Raw genomic sequence first — 22272 nt, forward strand, 5'->3', positions numbered from 1 at the left:
TTCAGGACATCTGCTATGGCAGATGTTAGTAGTCCCTCACCAGCCCTCAACCTGGCACCCCTGATCTTTTCCCAGCCTCAGTTGTTTGCTCTCTTGGACGTGACCCTTTCCTCAGTAATAAGCTAGTTCACCTCCTAAATTAGGTACCCAACTAACTATATGGCCCAACCCTCCAAAAATGTCAAACCCGCCAAAGTTAGCAGCTTTTAAAAAAGTGACAGCAGACAGTGCTGGCACATCCTTGGCTCATTTAAATACATACGTGTATCAAGCCATTCAGATCTAGGCTGAGGAGACGTATTTTTATGAAAAACTTGGCTTTTCTTGCAGAAGTCGGCATGTGTTCTATTCTCTTCAGTCTCTGAGGAGAATCAAGTCCCGTTTACTCTAAAAATACAGTAATCGGAGCCAGATATCAAGCAGAACCAGATGTCACGACCCAGAAGAGAGCGTTCACAGATGGTAGGGGGACATACGGCACACAAGTTCTTTCCCACTGTGAGTGTCGCTGTCAAGACAGCTTTTTCACTATTTGTTCCTGTAGGCAATATGTAGGGGAGTTAACTGCCAACTTTTTTTCTGTTTTAAAGGGACAGATGAATCTTATTTCTTGTAACTCCCAAATATCCTGCTTATTCACCATTTCAGAAGTGGGAGAATTTATAACCTCCTTTACCTGTCTGTAACTTCTTTACTCCTACAAAGATGCATTTGTTCTGCCACTTCTCCTATGCTCCATTTGAAACGACGTGGTTGTGGCACGCCTTACCCAGAACAGACCTAGTTGATACAGTGTGAGTGTGCTTCCCTAGGAGTGAGCGGTAGGATAAGAGTAGAGAGCTCGAAGTTCTTTCCAAATCCAACTGCTTGTCAAAGTCACCCACTTCCATGGCACAGAAGAAATACTTAGGTACGCATATTTGAAAAATAGAAAACAAACAAACAAACAGCATGGGTATTAGAAACAATGGGCTCACAGAGAGAAAAAATACCTTCTTAAGGACTTGGAAGTGGCCCTTCCCATCTTTCAGGGAATTTGTATATATTCACAGTATATAAACTGAGCAAGAAAGTGCAAAAGATCAAAATCAGCATTAAAGATTGGAGGAGAGATGAGGCAGCACGGGGGTGTGTTACCATGGACAACGTAGGAAAAGGAAGCACTCCCCTCATACATACTGCTGGTGAGATAAGGGAAAGAGAGAACATGGATTTTAATAATTGCCAACAGAAATAAAGCCCATCAGGGAAACTGCTTAATGAAGAAAAATCTAATGAATCTAATGAAAAATCTAATGAAGAAAAATCTAATGAGACAGTGTTCAAAATTCCCCTTCTACTACAGCCACTGCTGTGCTCAAAAAAAAATTTAGGGCAAGATCAAATGAGTGGCTGGGGGCAAAAACGAACCAGAAAAAGACTTTAGACATCTAAGTCACCTGATCTGGAGCATCAATTCAAACCTAACCTTCCTGGAGCAGAAAATTCACCTTAATGACTTGGTGAGCTTTCTACCTTTCTTCAGGGTGAACACCATCATTGCCAAGCAGAGCTCGAGCTCCAGCTGTAATGCCGGTGTGACCCGGGTGCTCTCTCGGAGGAAGAAGTCACACATGAGCTGTACTTTTTAACTGTGCCACCTGATGCCTGGCGGACATCAGACTCCTTTTTCCAATCCATTCCAACATGGGAAGCAATCTTAGCGTGGGCTCCTCACACAAGTGGTTTGTACTACTTTCTAGCTCACTTTTAGTGACTAATGTTCAGTTTGTCTCAACAAATGCATCAAGTCCTGGTTAATATTATCCCGTCATAATAGAGAACAAGCATACACGTCAAGTGGTGTACTTTGCCTTTACTCTCAGTTATAATGAGTGTAGGGATGAGAGGAGGAAACTCTATTGCTCCTGTGTTCATGCGTTGTAGCATCTACGACTAAAGCAGAGACTTGGGAATACTCTGGAGTAAAGCTGCTAGCCACTGATTTTACTTACATGTATTTTGAAGTTCTACAGTGTTTACATCCTTAAGTATTTCTAGGAAAAAAAAGGTCTCTCCTTAGCCCAGACTTTTATAAACATTAACTGTATTCTGCCTGCTTCATCTTCAAGCTAACTGCAGCTATGGAAGGAGGTACAGTAGTTAAACCACCATAGCCTCTGAACAAAAGGCAGAATGGGCTTCCCCCTCTAGCAGAAGCTCAAGGCAGCAAGATAAAGGGGAAATGTGAAATCACCTTTGTGCTTTTCTACCTGCTAGGATGCAATACAGAGGTAAATTAAAAGGAAAAAAAGAAAAAGCCAGTCAGGGCTGTCCTGCCTGGGGCCATCGCATAGACTCCATCAGGTTGCAACGACTCGTTTTGGGTTTGGGATCAGAGCACATGATCTTCCCCATTACATAAGCCTCTATCCATTAATTAATACAGTCATAGATATGTACATTAAAACATGAAACAGGCTATATCTCGGCACTAGCTGACATAAAGGCAAGAAAGTAGGATATGGGAGGAAAATTATGAAAGGAGGAAAGTCTCCCAGAAAAAACTAGCCTCACAGTATGGATGGAAAGATGCAGTGGAATTAGAAAATCTGAGAAAAGTTAATCACAAGGCAGGAAAGGGAAGGGGCAGTCTGGAGTGCCAAATAAATTGACAGGAACGAGCCAAGAGAAGAAGTATCACATAGTTATGGTTGAAAAGTAAAAAATGGTGCAGAGAATGCTTTCAATGTATCTTATACCACATAACATTCAGACTGTTTTCTCTGTCAGCATAGATATACAATAAACTGAAATATATCTACCACATTGCGGTGAACCAATACTTTTTCACGGATTACATTGCATTTGCCTTTTCCTTCTGAAGCTACCGAATTTCCAGAAGCAGGCCTCTGGCCAAATAATCATTGCGTTTTTTTTTAAATAAAGAGCAATCAGCACGTCAGTCTCTATGGGAATTCTTCTATTGTACCACAAAAAACAGTGTGTTTTCCTATGTACTACAAAAACCAGTGTGTCTTCCTATGTGACTTGCAAAAAAAAGTTTCCAAGGGGAGAAAACAGAGACAAAATTCAGCTTCAAAATAAAGTCCCGTGATAAAAGGATAAGCTACTTCGTGTCATGCTACATTCAAGTAGTTAGCTAACAGTTAACCATGATAACTGAAACCTTTCATTTTCACATGAAAACTGAAACACTCATTTTCACACAAGAAAACTAAAATGCCTAAATCATCATACTAAATGTGGTTGTTTAAAAGAAAGTATCAGGTAGAGAAATGCTGACTCACAATCATCTGTCATCTGTCATCACTTCAGGAGTCTCATTCAGTGGGAAAATGCTTATTTTGAATATCGTAGCAAACCTCTGAAAAGAACTATGAAAAAAGTGGCCAGAAATCGTAACGGCACGTTCACAGAAGAAACAAAAAATACCAGCACAACTCCATGCGAATCAATGTACTTATCTGTAGTACTGCATATCCTAGAGTCATCGGTATTTTTTTTATTTCAAAGCATATGAAATGAGGAAGTTGAAAAAAAATCTACCACAGTTTCAACATCTTTTCTTTATTATTTCTCTCATTCTACGTGGAAGTAAGAGGGTTCTGTTTTTAAACACAAGTGAAAAAAATCTTTGAAGGAAAGTGTAGTTTTCAACACTTTTCTGAGCAAGTTTAAGTCTAAACACAATGTAAAAATTTGACAATAATGATTACCTAAACTCTCTATGTTCCTAAATTTATTTTTTAAAGGTTCCAGCCTAAACATTATGCATTTCCAAAGAAGATTGATTCAACATCTTCTAGAACAATGAGTACTTCATCTGATGAATCTATCCTGTTCCCAGTTTTCATGGCGACATCTCAGAAGAAGTCTCTAGTCAATGGAGGCTGTGGAAAAATCACACAGCTGTGAACCCCACAGCCAAGAGAATGAGGCACTGCTCATAAGGAGCATTGCTAGACCTTCTCAAAGAAAAAGGTACCATGAAATGCTACTGCAAATCTTTCACTTTAAACATATATTCCACTCCTGGACCTTGCTTTCTCTCCCGTCAGTACAGCCCAACAAAGACTATATTCTACAGCATACACGCTTCTGAGAACCAGCTGAAAGGAATTCAGTGACAGATGCTATCCTGGCAATAAAGGTAATGTAAGAACCTACTTAACTTCAGAAAAGAACAAAAAAAGGAAGCAGAATTCACATTTGCATTCAGATGATGCTCTTCAAGGCTGGAAAGTGAAAACTCTTGCCACTTCAGACCACCTTGAAAAGGAAGCAGCATGTCATTTTCTCATGGTGATGCACACAGAACAATGGACTGGGGTCCAGAAATACCAAGCTACTCCCAAGCAGGTTGATATAGCCACATGCCTCTAATTTTTTCTTTCACAAGTAGACAGGATGTTATTTCTTGCCATTAGCACCTGGTCATGTTTCAGAACTGGCCATTTTCCACTCTCTCCAGGATACCCAACCCAAGCACAGTCCTTTGACAGATTCTCAGTGAATTTCTGTGCTTGTAGTTAGCACAGTTGAGACATGGAATGAGAACATCTGGTTTCCAGAGTAGCAGCACAGTCTACAAAGCTTCCAGTTTGCAAGAAATCTGAAATATTTTCAGTTTCCTGACCATTTCAAGAGATTAAGTTTAGAAACACCCCATAGACCAGATATCACAGAACTATTCAACAAACGTCTAAAAAGCCACGGATTCCATTCCATTTGCTGAACACATTTGGCACCAACTGTTCAGCTGAAACACATTTAGTGTTGTGAGGAGTTTTAAATATACCTGCTACGTCATGTATTTCCCCAACCCCTTCAAGAAGCAAGGATAAGGCATGTTGCTCAGGAGGGGACCCCAAAGCTTGCACAGTGCAGATTCTTGCAGTAATGAGGAAGTCAGACAATCACGGAGAGGCAACAAGAAGAGGAACAGAATGACTAGGAAAATGCTGACAACAGAAACAGATTTTTAATTTATCAACCGGTTCCAATTTAAAAAAAATGGACTTCACAGCTGCTTCTTCAGTGGATATTACATTTATGTGGACCACGACTATTTAACAGTCTACCACCATCAGTAACGTTTACTTCTCATACTTGCGTGAGACTAACACAACAAATTGTGTCACTATCCAAAACCCAGAACAGAAATAAAGTTGCACAGAGTTTTTCTTTTAGAGTGTAATTTGGGGAAGGGATGAGTAGTTTTCACTCCTTGAAGAAAAACATTTACTTTGTAATATAAAGAATTGGTGTAAAAAACCCCCACATTTCAGAATTACCTTCTCAGTATTATTTTAGTAAGTGCATCTTAACTTCCGTTTTCTGCAGAATTGTTCAAAGTTAGGGGCAACAAATACACTTCAGAATAAGATACCTTCTTCCTGGATGGCATTTGATAGCGCACATTTTTCCAGAATCTTGTATTTGCTGAACAAGATTTCTCTGAGAAGTCCCCTTTCCATTGGATAGCTCCATGTTTTTGCTTAATGTATTTGATTGATTCCGGCATGCTTGTGTAGTCCTGTATTTCATCCATTTCTATAAGAATCACTTGAATCCCATCACGGATGAGAGCATTATACATAGCTAGTTGTTGTTCAGAGGCATCTTCTAACAGGCAGCAACTAGACATTTCTGATCCCAAAACAATCATCAGTCTTCTGCTTTGCTTAAGGGTTTCATCAGCAACACTGACCACAGCTGGAAGTAATGAAGGAATAATCAAAGTTTGCATAGAAACTTTACAACTGACGTAAAGTATTTCTTAATTTTAAAATTGCATATCTATGGAGCAGTGGCTAGCTCAGAGGACTGGCAGGTTTAAGATCTCCCAACTGTCATTCATGATTCATGATCCATTGCACGAAATTCCAATAAAAATTTTTTTTTCAGTCCCCAGGAGCAGATATCGTTCACAGAACCTCAACAATATTATTAATGCTGCTGAGTCCTCTTTTGTTCATCACTAAAAAGAAAGTGCAGACCCTCATAACATCAGAACAGAATTTTTCGTAAGAAACCAAAAAAATTTTAAACAAAAAAAAAATGGCTGTTGGATAAATGGACAAAGTATCCATTAAAAACAAACAAATATAGCTTTGTTTTCCAAAAATAGGTGTTTTCAATTGTATATATAATTTTCTAACCTGAGAACAATGTGTCAAAAGACAACCTATTAACTCTACTAATTAAAGCATACCTTCTCCCGGTAAATCATTCCTTCCTAATATAAAGAGATTATATCCACATTGTTGTTCTAAAACATCAGGGAGTATTCTACGAACAAAGGTTTCCAGACGATAGGAGCTTCTGCCTCCATTGCTTTTTGCGTACAGGACATATGCATCATAGATTTTCCCATCTAAAACAAATACAAATGTTTATATTAAAAAACTAAAAACCAGCAACATGCCTTTATTGCAAGGTTTCATTTTGGACTGTTTAAAAATAGTAACAGGGCTCTGATTCACCTACCCGACAGAGTAACATCAAAGCACTCAAATGCTCTACAAATCAAAAGAAAGATGATCAGCCACAGAACCTGACCTCTTTTCCCATCATGGGGATGGATGTGCCAGCAAGTGAGCCGGATGCAGGACCTGGGACCTCGAGGAAGGAGCCCCCAACCCCAGAGGTGCCAAGACATTAAGAAAGTATCCTCTTGCAGGACTTTCTTCACCACCTCTCCTGAAACAAACTCAACAGCAGTTATCTCCACTTCTGACTAACCGTGAGAGAGGGTGGAAAATGGCAACTCTTTCTTACAATAATTCTGTGAGTGAAAGGCAGGTAAAAGAAAAGGCCAGAAGGCAGCTGAGGTTTTGAGAGTTAAAACTGCATAATAAACAGGAATGAAGAAACCAAACCAAAATCAGATTTAACTCAACAAGTTAAGTTTTGCTCAACAAGCTACAAAACATAGTTTCTTTGATTTTTTTTTTTTTTTTTTCATTAGAACTCTATTAAAGTGTTCTGGGAAAACTGAACTTTTAACCAGAAGTTGAAATTACTTTTCTGTGAAAACATTTAGAACAGCCATGAGTAAATGTTAACTATCTCAATGCACATAATCCGTTTACTTTCAAGCCACGGGGAACTTCAGCCAGTCTAATTCTGAGGGCTGCCAAACAAAGTATCTATAAAGTTGCACTTACTCCAATTTTTTCACACCTGTCCAATGTATTTGACTACACCACAGCAATAAAAACACGTAAGAAGAATCACAGAACAGAGAACTAGTAGCATGTTTTCTCTTTGGCATGTAACCATCATAACTGACAGAATTTAGAAGGAAAGTGTCAGGTAAAAGAGAGAATTTAGAAAGGAAAAAAAAAAAAAAACAAAATCTCTGAGAAAATGAGTCTGATTTTCAATATAAATATTTAATGCACGTCTTTAAACAGCTAGTTTACAGGATGTAGCTCTGCTGACACCTATTGATCATCATCAGAGTGACCATAAATCTACATGTAAAGAAACTACTTTACAGAAAAGCAAAAAGCAACATGCTAACCTGGGGAAAACCTGGAGTTCTTTTTGACCTATCTCACCATGACTGCCTTCAATATTATGCAGTGTTTATTACCTCAACTATGATTATATATTTTATGCATATGTCTCAAAAATATACCCCAAAAAATGTCTTTATGTGTATCTGAAAATTCCTCAAGGAAATTCCACATACATTCTACTAAATAATCACATTATTGCTGAGAAGTAATGGCAAATGAAAAAATCAATAGGCTAGTTACACTAACATACCTGGTCACACTCACATACCTTCCTTACTTGCAAAGGCACAGACAGAATTACGGTACCAAAGCACCAAGTCAATCTTGAAAATCTTGTAGATTATTAAAGTAATAAATGTTAAAATTAACAAAGAGACAAGCCCTCCAGTCAGCCATCTTCGTATATCAGGAACTGCACAAAAATATAGGAAGATTTTTTTTTAAATGCTGAATTTGTCCAAATCTGGTCTTTTACACAAATGTAATACAAATTTGAGTATTTCACTTCCATCTACCTATTATTTTAATAATGATAAATACAGTACTACAGTGACTCTTCCCCTATTATGCACAGGTACATACATACCTACAGCAAAACGTAATCCATCTGTCTTCTATCAACATGATATATGAGCATTTGGTATCAAAATCCCTTCTGGGGAAGTCAAGACAAACACAGGCCTCAAAAATAACAGTATTTCTTACCTCTGTGTTTTAATATAATATACGATGCAACCTGCCCAAAGGCATTTGAAGCTTGACAGACAAACGGTTGTTCATAATCTTCACTATTCACTTCCAATATTATTAGCTTCACAGAATGCATAGGGCGTCCATCGTAAGAAGTTTCCTCCCTATCCAAAAGGCGACAAAGAGAGCCATAAAACCACAGCCCTTTCTGGAATGGCTTCATCACTAGCAGCTGCAGCACGACAACGGTTGCTTCCATCTGCAAATGTCAACCACACTTCAGAATAGATGAGCAATTACATTATATGAAGGAAACCCAAACAACAGTCGAGCCTCTTACTGACATTTAGCATAGATGTTGGAAAACATCAAGACGTTATCTTATCTGGAGCTGTGTTTCCCCAAAGGAATATAAGGTTTCTGTAGGCTAAAGCACAAAAATATACTTTATAAACCTAAGCAAACCCTTGTTACGGGCTTCCCAGCCCCTACTGTAAGAGTAGGTGGAGAGCCCCAGTGCTTGGTGAAAGAGAAATTCCACAATGTGAAATGACACAGAAAGAGGCCCTGGTACAAGGGTGTCATCTTGTGGTAAGCAGCTCTGGGTCAGGGAAGACATCAAAGGTGTTGACCTGCAGCAGACAACACCAACTCACAGTGTGATTCCAGCTGCAGGGAGTGGAGTCTAAACTGCTGCTTCACCCCATGGACAAGAATAGACTTGTAACAGCTAAAATGTCAGGCTGCACCATTAAGAGACACAGATTATCCCCCCTGCATTGTACAAGGGCACAAAAATGCTCATTATGCTGCACATTCAGTTAGTCGTGTACTGTGATGTGTGACTGATGTGTGAACAAAACAACTTTCTAACCACCAGCAAAATGAGGGATACCACTACCTTGTTAACAGCAGACCTCAAACGCCAAATTAACTAACTAGTCTACTTAGCCAAGCACTATTCTCTCCTGAAAACTTATTCTAGTTACCATTTAAAATGCAAAGTAAAAGCTTGAAATATATCATAAAGGGCATATATAGGACCACATGAATCACTTTCTGAGCAAAAAGTTACAGTAATTTGAACACTGTAACAAGGAATGAATCAACATCACTAATGCAAATGACTAATGGCTGCAAAGATGACCATTTAAGTGCTAGGAAGTACAAAAAATAACATTGTTTTTATGATATCAATTCAGTGACCATGTGCCTCTGCATTATGGCCCAATTGTTTATGGCATTACAATTCTTTATGACAGTACAATATATTACTTTTGTATAGGGTTTTCTCTTGGTGAGCACTCAAAGAACTCAGCATTTTATTTTCCCCTTTGTTTTATGATGAGGACTTACTTCTCACAACTATATTTGCACTTTGAATATATCATTCTCATTTCTTCATCAGTTTCTCGCTCATAGTGCTTGAGAATTTACAAAAATGATCACATTTTTTCTTCATAGCACCACCATGAGATGGGGGCTGACAAAAACCCTGCAATTTTTAGTTCCCAACTTGTCATATCTAAGAAACTTTCAGATTGCCTTCTGCTCCAGTTTTAGTTGCCTTTTCAAGTCAGGTCTGATTTCTTCTCTCCTAACTCCATTTAACCTGCTTTTCACCCTCACCTTATCCCCCAGTTGCCCTTCTTATGCTTTACTCAGTCCAAGTCCATTTTCCTCCGAAACCCCAACTCATCACTGGAAATCTGTCTCCCTTTTCACCTCTCACCCCACTAAGCTTCAGTACAAATGTCAACAAAGTCTTCCATTAGCTCTTCAGCTGATCTCAGTTACACTTCTCTACCTGAAGGCTCTTAAATCCGGAAGTCTCAATTTCTCCTGTAAAGCACAGGTTTGACCTCTTGCAACCTTTCAGAGAGGCAGATGTGAAGGGAAAGGAGAATGCAGAAGAAAGAGACAGTCTGAAGATCATGTGCCTGGGCATGCGTGATCCAACTGAAAGAGGTCTCTGCCAGGCCAGAGTCCACTCAGTAGAAACTGTATTACAATTATAAGACTGTCAGTCTACAAAACACCTTTTCCCAAGGCTGGAAATTAAGACAGATTGTTTACAGTGACCAAAAAGAGCACAATCACATGTGAAGTCCATGTGCCTATGTTTCAAGTTTCTACTTCAAAGCAGAAACTGAACTGGAGGAGGCAAGCATTAGAGTTTTTAAAAAGAAAGCTGTTTAAGCAAGTGAAAAATGTTGCTAAATAATTTAATGTCAAAGGGAGAAAGTTCCACTTTGGTTGTCAACACAATATTTTCTAATCTGAAAATATACTTACTTATAAGGACTTGCAAAAATTCTGCTCATATAAAATACATCAATATACACACCGTTGCCTGTCCAAAACACCTCATACCCATCAGCACCTGTTGTATTGCAATCCACTGTAACCTGTGAGCCTATAAAATTGTGTTACAAAGTGAAAAGTTAATTTCCGTACTCTAATTAAAGTCTATACAATTCTGTTCACAGACTCCCGCACAGACCAGCTAAGGATGGTCCCACACCCTTTCAGAAAAGTTACTCTAACAGAGGGTCTATATACTCAATGACCTGCAGGTTCAGAAAGAGACTGGTAGGATGGAGGAGGCTAAATCCAGGACAAAGACGCCTCACCCTGGGGCATCGCTTTCCCTGCAGATTCAAAGATGGATCTGTTTTTAGAATCTCTTCCAGAGTGATGGAAAGCAACAGATGTGACAAAGAATCACTTGGGTTCCCTATAATTTTCTTGGCATCTGAGAAACTTCCATACAGGTTTCCAAAGTTGTTGGAAGCAACGTGCCTTGTCTTTCCCTCTCACCCCCAAACACTCCTCCTTCAGGAGATCAACATAGAGAAACTGAGCTGGTCACTGAACTAGTTTTTGTCAAAAAACAAAAACAAAAAAACACAGACTAGGGCACTCCACAGGTATAAATTTTCACTAGGATACGAAATTATATTTTCTCATAGGGGAAACTACTTACCAAGTTCCACTTCAATGGAGTTGTTTCTTGGATAAGATATTTCTGGCGGCTTTTTTGGTGGGCTCACTAACCAAAAGAAAGAAAGTTCTTTTCAGAAAACCTGGGGCAGCTGTAGCCTGTTCTATGCTCTATAACCCAAGTACAACCTAAAAAAACCCTGTCCTACAGACAAGACTGTCAGCAATTTTACAGCAGACATCACTCAATACTGAAAGTACCATATCTCAGGTAGTCATTACTTCTGACTTGAAGCTATGCTATTCTTTGCTCCACCTCTTCCAAAACGTAGTGCCACAAATCTCTACACACTCATGGTGGCCTGGCTGTTCCATGGCATAAAAATCCTGTAATATTACATGCACAGGTGCTGAGAAGGGTATGGGTAAATACCTACAGTATTACCCTTCTACAATCTGGATAGCCTGTCACCCAGCACCCCACAGGCACAAAGTGGAACCAAATACTTAGGAGTGTAATTCATCTATTTTAGACTTTTACTATTATGAAGGGGAAATTTAATTTCTGTACTCTAGTGAAAGGCCTTACAATTCTTCCCACAGCACTGTCTATAAGGAAGTACACCACCAGTGGCCCCTTTTAGATGTTTACATTAGGACTAGATAGATGACACTCTGGAAAGCTTATTTCTCTCTACAGGCTACAAAGGGAGAGTAATCAACAGGTGGATATCTAGACATCTATATTAAAAATGTCTCAGTATGGCTAAATGAATCCTGACTTGGAGGGTCCCTCACTGAACACACATACCATTTCCAGCTGTCTCAGGCAGCTGTAGGACATTTTAGAATATTTCCTATCAGATATTCAAAGTTCAAGAAGGTTTCTTCAAGAGCACAAATTAACAAAAGGAAATCATAAAGCATCCCTTTTGAGCCCCCTAGCAAAGCACAGAGGATTGCCCCAGTGTCGGAGTTTCCCTTTGTTCAGTGTCGACGGCGGAGCGGGAGTCGCGATTCCGGAGTAATGACAGATCCCAATATGAGTATGGTCATTCGCCTTTATTCATGCATATAACAGGGTTTATATAGTTATCTACTATAGGCACGCGCTTCATAACAACCTATGGTTGGTTAATTACAGCTGTGCACGCGCTCAATAATAAGCTATGATTGGGTTAAAGTTACTGTCCACGCGCTTATTGCTTCTACTCGATTGGCGGTTGACAGCAGGACATGTTAGCCGCTTACTTCATCTCCTTCTAGATACAGTTTCGTTACAGTTGTTTACCCGGCCCCATTGTTCTTTGTTCTGTCCGGGGAAGTCCCGGTGGTCATCCTGCTGTGTTAGCACGTCTTAGTTACTTTTTGATACATGGGCTGCTCAGCGATACCAGATCGTGGCCTTGCTGAATCAGCCATTCCTCCACACCCCAGATATATCCTTCCCCTTCTGAAAACTGGGCCTGCACTATTGTTTGGACCCCAAATCACCCATTTCAGTGTTGACTTGCTCAGCTGGAGACTTTAGAAACAACTGAGCTGCCTTCAGTCATTTACGGCAATGATTTTGCTTCTACTGAACAGTGGGAGCTGAAATTACACTAAGAGAAGTTCTAGGGACAGATTTTAAGACCAGAATGATCGTTTCATCTGATTTGACCTTAAGTTCCTCATATTTTGTTTATCCACATCATATACATATGACATTATATGAATATGATACATATTCATATCATATATATACATACAACACGTACGCACATATATACACACACAGACAAAACTGGCAAGCACAAAAGCACAAGAAGAGACCATTAAATGGCAATGCAATCTATTAGTAAACCTGAAAATGTCTTTCATCAGCTGGAATGTAAAAACAGTATTGTCATTTCATACCTTGATACAGCACTGCCTTTTCAGTGATCCAATATCAATCTCATAATGCTGTGCTAGCAAACGAGTTCGCGTTTTACAGCTAGGCCTTCTTTTATATTTTTTGTTGTGCTGGTGGCCCCCCGACATAAATCAGGGTCTACTGAGCTAGACACACGATATTAGAGATCAGCAGTTCTTGTGCTGAGGAGCTTAAAACCAAAAACAGAAGAGACAAAGCTTTGAAGAAAACAGGACACACAGAGTCAAGATCCTACTACAATTTGGGCTGGTTTAGTTCATTGTTCTTGCGGCAAGAGGATAACGTAAAAGAGAGAGAACTAAGACAGGCAGGATAGAGGGCGCAGCTACAGAAGAAAGTATTGTGCCTACCAAGCTTTACAGAGCACCTGTTTAGGGACCTTGGCAGCTGGTCTGGGCAGCAAAGCTTTGACGTACTGCAACTTTGAACAGGGGAACCAATCTTCAACACAGTGGCAACAACAGACAAAAATATATAAGCTCCCAGTCAGAATTTATTTCCCTCATATTTAGGTGAAAACTAGTAGCCCTAAGCATGTCTATCCACAAATTGGGTCTTTTAGCTTTAGTCTTTAGAAACTTGGACAAAAATTTGGAGTCATTGTTATGAACACAAACACAGTGAAATTATCTACATACCTTTTACAGTCAGTCTGATGTCTCGTGAAATGTTATATTGTCTTCCATTGTAGGTATATGTTGTTTCGCATGTATAGTTTCCTTGATCATTTACAGTCACGTTGAAAATGATAAGATCACTGTTTGAGAAGGCAAACCTTTTCCCTTCCAGCAGCTGGCAGTCCTAAACGTGTGTACAGAACTCTGTTAATTCATATCACTATCTCTTTCCATGGTTTGTCTCTCTTTAACACAATCTGAACTTTCAGTGGACCACAGCATAAGCATGGATGCCTTGCAGATGCTGAGGAAGAGTGAGGGGGGTGGATTAAAAAGCAAAACATACTTCATTTTGGCTCTGAGTTTTTAATTCAAAGAGACTCCAGTTCATTTCCTATAGAAAACAGCTTTCAATTTTAGAGAAATAAGGAAGTGAAATGCAAGTGTCAGCATTTGTAAAAGTATTCATTAATGAAGAATCGCTTAATAATTACTTAATTTTTTGAAGTATTTAAATACTCTTGGTACCATATGGACTGCATGGGCATGAGGCAGGAATGCTGCAGAAGGCACTACGTTCTTGTAACAGAAAGAGCCTTTAAATAAGCGTGAACAACATAAAATGGCATTTATTTAATGGAACAATATTGAGCACATAATGGATATGCCATCTCTCACAAATGACACACTGAAACTGTTTCTGCACAAAAGAAATTCACGAGTGTGTTTCGCTAGCAAGTAAAAAGATGCCACCTGGTGGATACGTGGGTCAACATCTCCTACGTCTAAGCTGAATTTCTACCCCGTTAATCAAAAAAACTATACATCTTTAAAAGATAAAAAGTCTTAATCCTCTCCCAATTTGTTTCAAAAGCATTTTTCTGCCATTTACAGTAAATCTTTAGGTTTTCTCCTAAAATTCACAAACATCAGTGATTTATATTTTAAATAATGGACACTTATAAGACAGTACAAAACACAGCATTCTCACCTTATACCAACAAACAGGCTGAATATTCTTCTCCTTCCTGAAATAATCCAAGTGTGGACACACAACCTTTGCAGATGATAATGTGAATATCACCTCCTTTACAGCAAATTTTTCATTTAAGCATAAACCATCAATCCTCTTAAAAACTGTTACTTTTGTACACATTTTCCTGCAGCTTGTCAAATTCCTGCAATTAATATAACATAATAAAATTAATCTATTTGGCATATTTTCCAACTTGAAAATATATGGTATTCTTTTTGGAGAAGAAAGAGAGGATGAGAAGTTTACAGTTTCTCTAATAGATTTACTTTTGCCTACTAGGAAAAAAAACCCCAAACTAGACTTACTTTCCCCAACCTGAAGTTAATTTTTGTGAACGCACTCTCCCCTCTTCATTAGTATTTCTCTTACCCCTCAAATTCTACTTGCTTTCTAAAAGTTATTCCCTTTGCAACTCATTTCTGTAGCAATGCTATTTTTTTTTTAAACTTTCACCTTATGACACATTCATACTCTCCAGAATCTTCTAACAGTGCAGGGAGAAACCAAATTAAATTCTTCTGCTGATGAATTCTAGAAAGTTTGTCTCTAGGCACAGCTGTCTGGTTACCAACTTTATACCACGTTAAGTTGTAGTCTCTACTTTTCAAGCTCTTTTCCAGTGAGCATTTAATAGCAAGAGGCTGCCCGTCAGGCACAAGACTTTGCTTCAACATCACATCATAGGCGTCACATTTCTCTAAAAGAAAGAGATAAACATTAAAGAAAACCTCAAACACTGTAAAAGGATATACTGAACTCATTTCTTGATTACATTTACAAAGTCCATCGGAGTTTCCACCTCCATTCTTAAGTCGTTTACTAAAAATACAGTTATAATCCCTTATCTTTACAGTTGAGAGTACTACTCAGTGATATACAGCTATAGTTACACCACTGAAATGAAAGGCTGTTTTTTGAATGCAAACTTTACACTCAACAGAGTATCTTCATTTGCAGCAGACTGTCATTTGTATGTTTTAGTTCAGACGCAAATTACTAAAGTACTTGTATTTCTCCAGTCTCTTTCATGCGCATGTACACAAACACACACATGCACACACAAATTTCACATTTAACGTCTTTATTTGTTAACTTCACTTAACTATAGTCAAAGTAAGTCTTCAAGACAGACTATGCTTTCAGCACCCAAACGTCCTAAGAGGACACTGAAGTTGAAGTTGCTGTTGCACAAATATTAAGTTTGCTACGGAAATTTCAACTCACCCTTCATTTTACGAGTATTTAGAGAGGAATTATTACAAGCACTTACCAATAAGGTAATTTTCTTTCCTCCTGACCCAAGGAGATTCATATGGGAAAAGAGCAACCCCGGGGTTTTTTTTTTTTTTTTTTGTCAATATGACAAAAAAGACACCAACTCTGGATACCATGGTCACATTCCTGAATCAGTATTATATTTATCTAAAATTCCTTGCTTCATTAGAATATAAGAACAGCCACACAGAGTCATGTAAGTGTCTGTCTAGCCCAAAACCCTGTCTCTGCTAACAACCAGTGGCAAATGCGTAAGACAAGAGAGTCGGACACAACAAATAGAGTAATACTTTGCTTTTGGCACTTTTCTTTCCTCTTATGTTCTGCATGAAAAACCATTCACTGGCTTTTATCATTTCTCTGGGTATCATGCCATTTCTTATAACAAGAAATATAAAGTAAATTTTCCCTCATCTGCCTAGTTTATGGTATACAGACCTCCATCACATCTTGCCTCAGTCGCCTCTTTTCTTTACCTCAGAGTCCTCATTCATTTAATGACTTCTCGTTTGGAAGCCATCCCGTATCAGACAACACTGTCGCTCATCTCTCTACCTCTTCTGATATAGTCTTTCTGAGATGGAATGACCAGAACTGCAGGGTTCAATTGATGCACATTCATCATGGCGTTATAGAGTAGCATAATGAAGCTTACTGTTTTCTGCTCTACCGCTTCCCAAAAATTCTGCTTTTCTGACCACTGCTGATGACAGAGCTAATGCTTCCAGAGAGCATCCAGAGATGTCAACGTAGCATTTTTCCAAAGTGGTTATTAACTAACGTAACGCTCACATCACACACATACAGCATACATGTTTCTGCTCTACGTGTATGACCCTTCCATGCCCCTCCACATCTATTTGATTTTACTTATTGACATTCTATCACTAAACCATTCAATATCCAGACATCCCCTTCATAATGAGCATTAGTTTTGACCACCAAGGGACAATTTTGTATCATCCACAGTTCTCGCCACCTCACTATAAATCTTTTCCAGATTACTTATCAAAACATTGAATTGCTCAGATATCTGTATTGAATGCCCCATAATAACTTTGATGGTTATGAAACGCTGTGGCCACAGGAACTGATAACGCTTTTCTGCCACTAAATGCTAATATTCTGAAATAGTGTCATTTTTTTACACACTTCTTGCCTCAGTTTCTCTGAAATCCCCCTCCCCCAATGCCCTCCATTATTTCCATGGAGCAGGAAAGAATTATAAGGTACACACATAAGTAAGCAGACAATAGAACTCTCTGCTATTGGGGGGAGGGCAGCCAAACAATCACCTTTCCATATGGTTACTTACTTAGCCAAAAACCAGACTATCCAATGGATTGGTGAACCTTGCAGCTTGTCCATCCATGGGCAAAAAAAACCAAACTAAACCCAAACCATTTCCAGTCAAATGGCTTGCTAGAAACTCAAGGAATGGAAATTCATGAAGTTTTTCTTTTAACAGTCTGGCACTGCTGCAAGATTCCAGGTGGAATGACAAGATTATGACAGCAACTCATTTGAACCATCTGAAATGTTTTAAACATGAACTGGATTGTTGGTTGACAGCTGAAGGGCAGAAACAAGCAGTTGCAGCTGAGGAGCCTAGCAATTTTACGAAAATCTAAATGTTATATTATTGTCAAATATAGCTATCTCCAGCACGTGCTGGAGACACGCTTTTTTCAGCTGGAAAGCAGCTCTGCAGAGAAGAACATTGGGATCCTGGTGAACAAACTGACCATGGGCCACCAATGCTCCCTCACAGCGAGGAAGGCTAACGATGTCCTGGGCTGCATTAGGACCTGCCAGCAGGTCAAGGAAGGTGATCCTTCCCTTCCACTCAGCACTGGTGAGGCCACATCTGGAGTACTGCAGCCAGTTCTGGGCTCCCCAGTATGAGAGAGACATGGATTTACTGGAGAAAGTCCAGCACATGGCCACAAAGATGATTAAGGGAGTGGAGCATGAGGAGAGGCTGAAAGAGCAGGGACTGTTCAGCCTAGAAAAGAGAAGGCTTGGGGAGTGTGTGGGTGGATCTTATCGGAGTGTGTAAATACCTGATGGGAGGGAATGAAGAACAAAGAGCCAGACTTTTGCCAGTATTGCGCACTGACAGGACAAGAGGCAATGAGCACAAATAGAAACACAAAAAATTCCATCTGAACACAAGAAAATACTTTTTTACTGTGAGGGTGATCAAACACTGGAACAAGTTGCCCAGAGAGGTCGTGGAGTCTCCATTCGTGGAGATATTCAAAATCCAGCTGGACACGGTACTGGGCAACCTGCTCTAGCTGACCCTGGCAGGGGATCAGGGAGGTTGGACTAGATGATCTCAAGAGTTCCCTTCCAACCTAAATGATTCTGTGATAAGACAGTACATAAAATATCACATATAATACATAAAATATCACATATTACATGTTTTATAGGTTCCTGCTTTTAGGACTGTTTATAAGAACTCATTGGCACACACATAAATTTGACTTTCACAGCCATTTTCACAGAAAATTAGTATTACTTGTGTGAAAAAGTAAGTTTCAGAACAAGACCTTCCATAGCCACCAATAAACTTACCTACAATAATTAAAGACAGAAATGCTGTTGTGATATTACACGAAAACAATGTTTTTGCTGTCATGTTTCCCTGCAGAAATGGAAAGAAAACCTTCAATTAGTGGTTTCCAATATAAACTTCCACAATTTAAAGTCAACATTTGCATTACACAGTTAATACAGGACACAGGAAATATAGGAATTGTCTTTGGCTTGTTTTGAGCCTGTTACCTGCTTGTTTTACCTGAGAGCTCCTAATTATTATACCAGAAGGAAAAAAAAAAGAGTGAACATTTCCTATTCAGCTTGTCAAGCACTCAGGATTTTTTACACCTCTAGCACGCTCCTCCCCAGTTCTTGCTTTCCCAAGCTACAGTCTTAGTCTCTCTAACTGTCCCTTAGACAGAATCCGATCTCATATTTCTGACCATCTTTGCCACCCTCTTCTGTACCATCTCCAGTTATGCTACAGCCTGTCTGAGGTGGGGAGGGGAGAACAGAACTTGCATACAGTCTTCAAAACATAGGTGCACTACAGGTTTATAAACTAAACCAATGATTTTTTTCTGGGTTTTTTTCCCTAATAATTTCTAACAATCTATTTGTTCTTTGAGTACTATTGAATATTGACCTAATATTTCCATGGGCCTATGTAATAAAATCCCAAGACTTCATCACTGAGTGTTAAAAATCAGGTAAACCCAGTCAGCCGCTGAGCACGTGACGTTAGGATTTTGCCCACGTTTTCATTTTAATTTTTCTTTACATTTACCTACAACAAATTTCTTCTGCTATTATTTCCCAGTCATTCACTATCATGACATCCTTCTGCCACTCTTTGCAATTAACAACTCTGTGTTCTAGCCTGAATAGCTTTGTACTGTTGGCAAATTCTGCCACTGCAACAGTTTCCCTCTGTCCAGATCATTAAAAATATATGCTGAGCAGAAGAGAGTTGTTTGGGACTCCAGTAGTGATCTTCCTCCACCTGAAAAACTGAGCATTTATCTTTTACCTACTTATTTATACATGTGAGAATAAATACATTATGGCAGTCTGGCTTCATTGACAGCCTCTCCTGAATGCCTTTTGGAAATTAAGGCAGATTGTATCGACCACATCTCCTGTATCCAATGTGTTCACACATGTGTACAATTCTAACACACTTCTAGTATTTGAGAGCCATGACTTCCCTATACAAAAGTCACTGTTGACTCCTTCCCTACATAATTTATCTTCATTTCCACTGGTTCCATTCTCTAAAGCGGTTTCTACCCAGCTGCCTGCTGCAGATACCAGGCTCACGGGTCTCTACTTTCCTGGCTCTCCTTTGATCACTTGGGGAGGATAAAAAAAACATTTATCACTTTCTGATCTTTTGGTCCCAAAGCTGCTCTAAATGAGACATTTACAACAAGAGAACACAAGAGTATCAGCCAGTCGTGGTGCTTTGTCACGAATCATTTCGTTCTATAACTGCCTTTTACTGATTTTTCAGTTTGAGACAGATCCTTCCATGGAAGATTAGCCATAAGAAAAGGTACTGGCGCTGAAATCCATGCTCTTCCAAGATCAACACAAATGCAAAAAATTCTTTTTTTTTTCTCCCTTGCTATGTTTGTATCTTCCAATAGCCCATCCCATCGGGGTTCTTTATAACTGAATGATCTATTGGCTCTCAGGACTCTTTGGTAGGCTTCTTATCCCGAACGTGTTTGCAGAAGGATCTATTAGTTGCATGCCTCTGACAAGGTGTTCCCTAACTTGGCCTGTCTTACTGCTTTTTTTCCGTTCAGCCTACCACAGTTTTTACAGCACTGTGAAAGGACAAATGCAATTATTCAAACTGAAGGATGAGCAGGAGAACCCCATCCTGTTGTGAAGAATCTTTAGCTGATCACCAGTTTCTACAACAGTCAAAGATGACACTTCCAGCTGCTGTGTCTTACTTCACCACGCTGACTCAGAAGTGTGCCATATATTGAGTCATCCACACTGCTTCCTGCAGTGCCTGCTTTCTTCCTTCTTCCCCTTCTCTTCCTTCCTCCCTCATTGCAAATTTCCACTGAAATTACCAGACAGGTCTATTCTTGTCTAGCTCTAAGAACGAATGAGTTCCCACAAGAATGCTGAGCATAAAAAGAAATACACAAAACTTTAAAATCACTAGAGGGGGTTTATGTGTGTTTGTACAACAGCTCTAACTTTCTTCACTAATTGTGACAGACACTAACTCTTAAAATCTCTAGTTTTCAATTTTAAAGAAGATGAAAGTATTATAATAGAAATAATTTAAAGAGAAAATGGGACTGAATAGACTCCACTTATGACCATGTATTTTCTTTATGACTTCTCTGAATCACTTTTTATAAGCTCTGTTCCATTACAGTGTTACCTTACTCTACTGTTCTGTCTCACACATGCTCTCTCAAGCAGTTTTTTGCCCCTATCAGTAGATTCAGTAGATGCAGTAGTAGCATTTTGCCATGTTCTGAAGGAAAGTCTTCCAGAATCCTGCTTCTCTATAAATTCAATGTTCTTTCTATCTATTGAAATTTGTAACTTGCCAACATGGAAGACCTGCAAATATATATAGCCCTGTGTAAAACCATACACATGAACTGCTCTGAGGAGACTCCTTCTTGTCTCTGACTTTTCACGATGAAGAAATTTCCATTTTTGTGGAAGGTATACCCAACAGCAAAATTAGGCTCTGCTCTGTGCATGCATTCACATAATTCATGATGAAAATAACAAACGTATGACTGCAGAGTCAAGTGCAAATGTTTTTCCTACCACATTCCGCCATGATAAACAGCTGAATATCTCCCTTTTCCTAGCCATTTTGTCCACATCTTGAGCCTGCAATTGACCTGTGGAGCTTTACCACTCAGCTGGAGTTATCTTTGCCCAAATTTTCCAGAGGGGAAAAAATTCTATGTATCTGAGGCCATGTCCATAAAGTTTCACCCTGAAAGGAAATAGTGGTAACAATTTAAGATTTAAAAAAAAAAAAAAGCCAAGTGTCTGAAAGAGGTCTTCAAGGATACACGCACCTGAATCACAATTACAGCATCCATGATAGCACATAGTAAAGCATAACTCTCATTAAAATCTGTCATTAAATCGGTACAACCACCTTTTCCTCTGCTCTCTAGTCCTTTCAAAGTTGACCTACTCAATTAAAAAACAACTAGTCTCATCAGAACTTTGAAGAATCATGGCTTTCACTAATTTTTGCACACTTGTGGCACTTTTTCTTTCAATGTCTTATTCAAAAACATGGACAGATTAAAACAAGCAACAGTCCTGTTCTCAGAATTGAGAGAACTCACAGAAAGTCAGAGTATCACACCATTTCTTTTACACAAGCCCATGAGCATCTTAAATCATAAAACCCCCACATATTCATATTACCTTAAACGCTTCTATTAACTGCAAGGGATGCCATGCCTCTTCAAGAGAACTGATTAAGTGTCTCACTTTAGATCTAGGAAAAATGATTACAACAAATACATATATTCCTTTGGTGTTGAGGCATGCCTAACTGGTGCTGAAGAGCTGGGTTAGCTCCCCTTTGGGATGTAGTTACAGCACTGAGACTATCTCGATAGCCATTTTTCTGTGAATCGCTGACATCCCTCACCAGGTATGGCAGCAAAACATTTTTCAATATTCTTCATTTAAATTCTTACGTATTCC

The 22272-nt window shown here is 39.1% G+C and overlaps 1 protein-coding gene across 1 annotated transcript; it reads right to left on the reverse strand.

Moving 5' to 3' along the window:
• Positions 1-5326: 5326 nt before the first annotated feature.
• LOC103896326 (interleukin-1 receptor-like 2) lies at positions 5327-21414 on the reverse strand. Its single transcript, XM_019471216.1, has 11 exons — positions 21367-21414; positions 18592-18661; positions 15187-15430; positions 14689-14875; positions 13719-13881; positions 11206-11271; positions 10515-10635; positions 8235-8383; positions 7798-7941; positions 6218-6379; positions 5327-5718 (listed from the first exon to the last, which is right to left on the reverse strand). The coding sequence occupies exons 1-11, from the start codon at positions 21412-21414 to the stop codon at positions 5327-5329; spliced, it is 1746 nt and encodes a 581-aa protein (XP_019326761.1).
• Positions 21415-22272: the final 858 nt, after the last annotated feature.

Source organism: Aptenodytes forsteri, unplaced genomic scaffold, assembly GCF_000699145.1.
Source record: "Aptenodytes forsteri isolate BGI_AS27 unplaced genomic scaffold, ASM69914v1 Scaffold96, whole genome shotgun sequence".
NCBI lineage: Eukaryota > Metazoa > Chordata > Aves > Sphenisciformes > Spheniscidae > Aptenodytes > Aptenodytes forsteri.

What these genes read in the sequence shown, in the direction of transcription:
- LOC103896326 (XM_019471216.1), bottom strand. Translation starts at nt 21,414, where the DNA reads ATGGCTAGGAAAAGGGAGATATTCAGCTGTTTATCATGGCGGAATGTG. An exon ending in CATCAGACTGACTGTAAAAG is followed by an intron (nt 11,272 to 13,718) that starts GTATGTAGATAA and finishes TCTTTTGGTTAG; the next exon opens with TGAGCCCACCAAAAAAGCCG. An exon ending in TGCCTTTGCAAGTAAGGAAG is followed by an intron (nt 6,380 to 7,797) that starts GTATGTGAGTGT and finishes TATTTGTTTTAG; the next exon opens with ATGGGAAAATCTATGATGCA.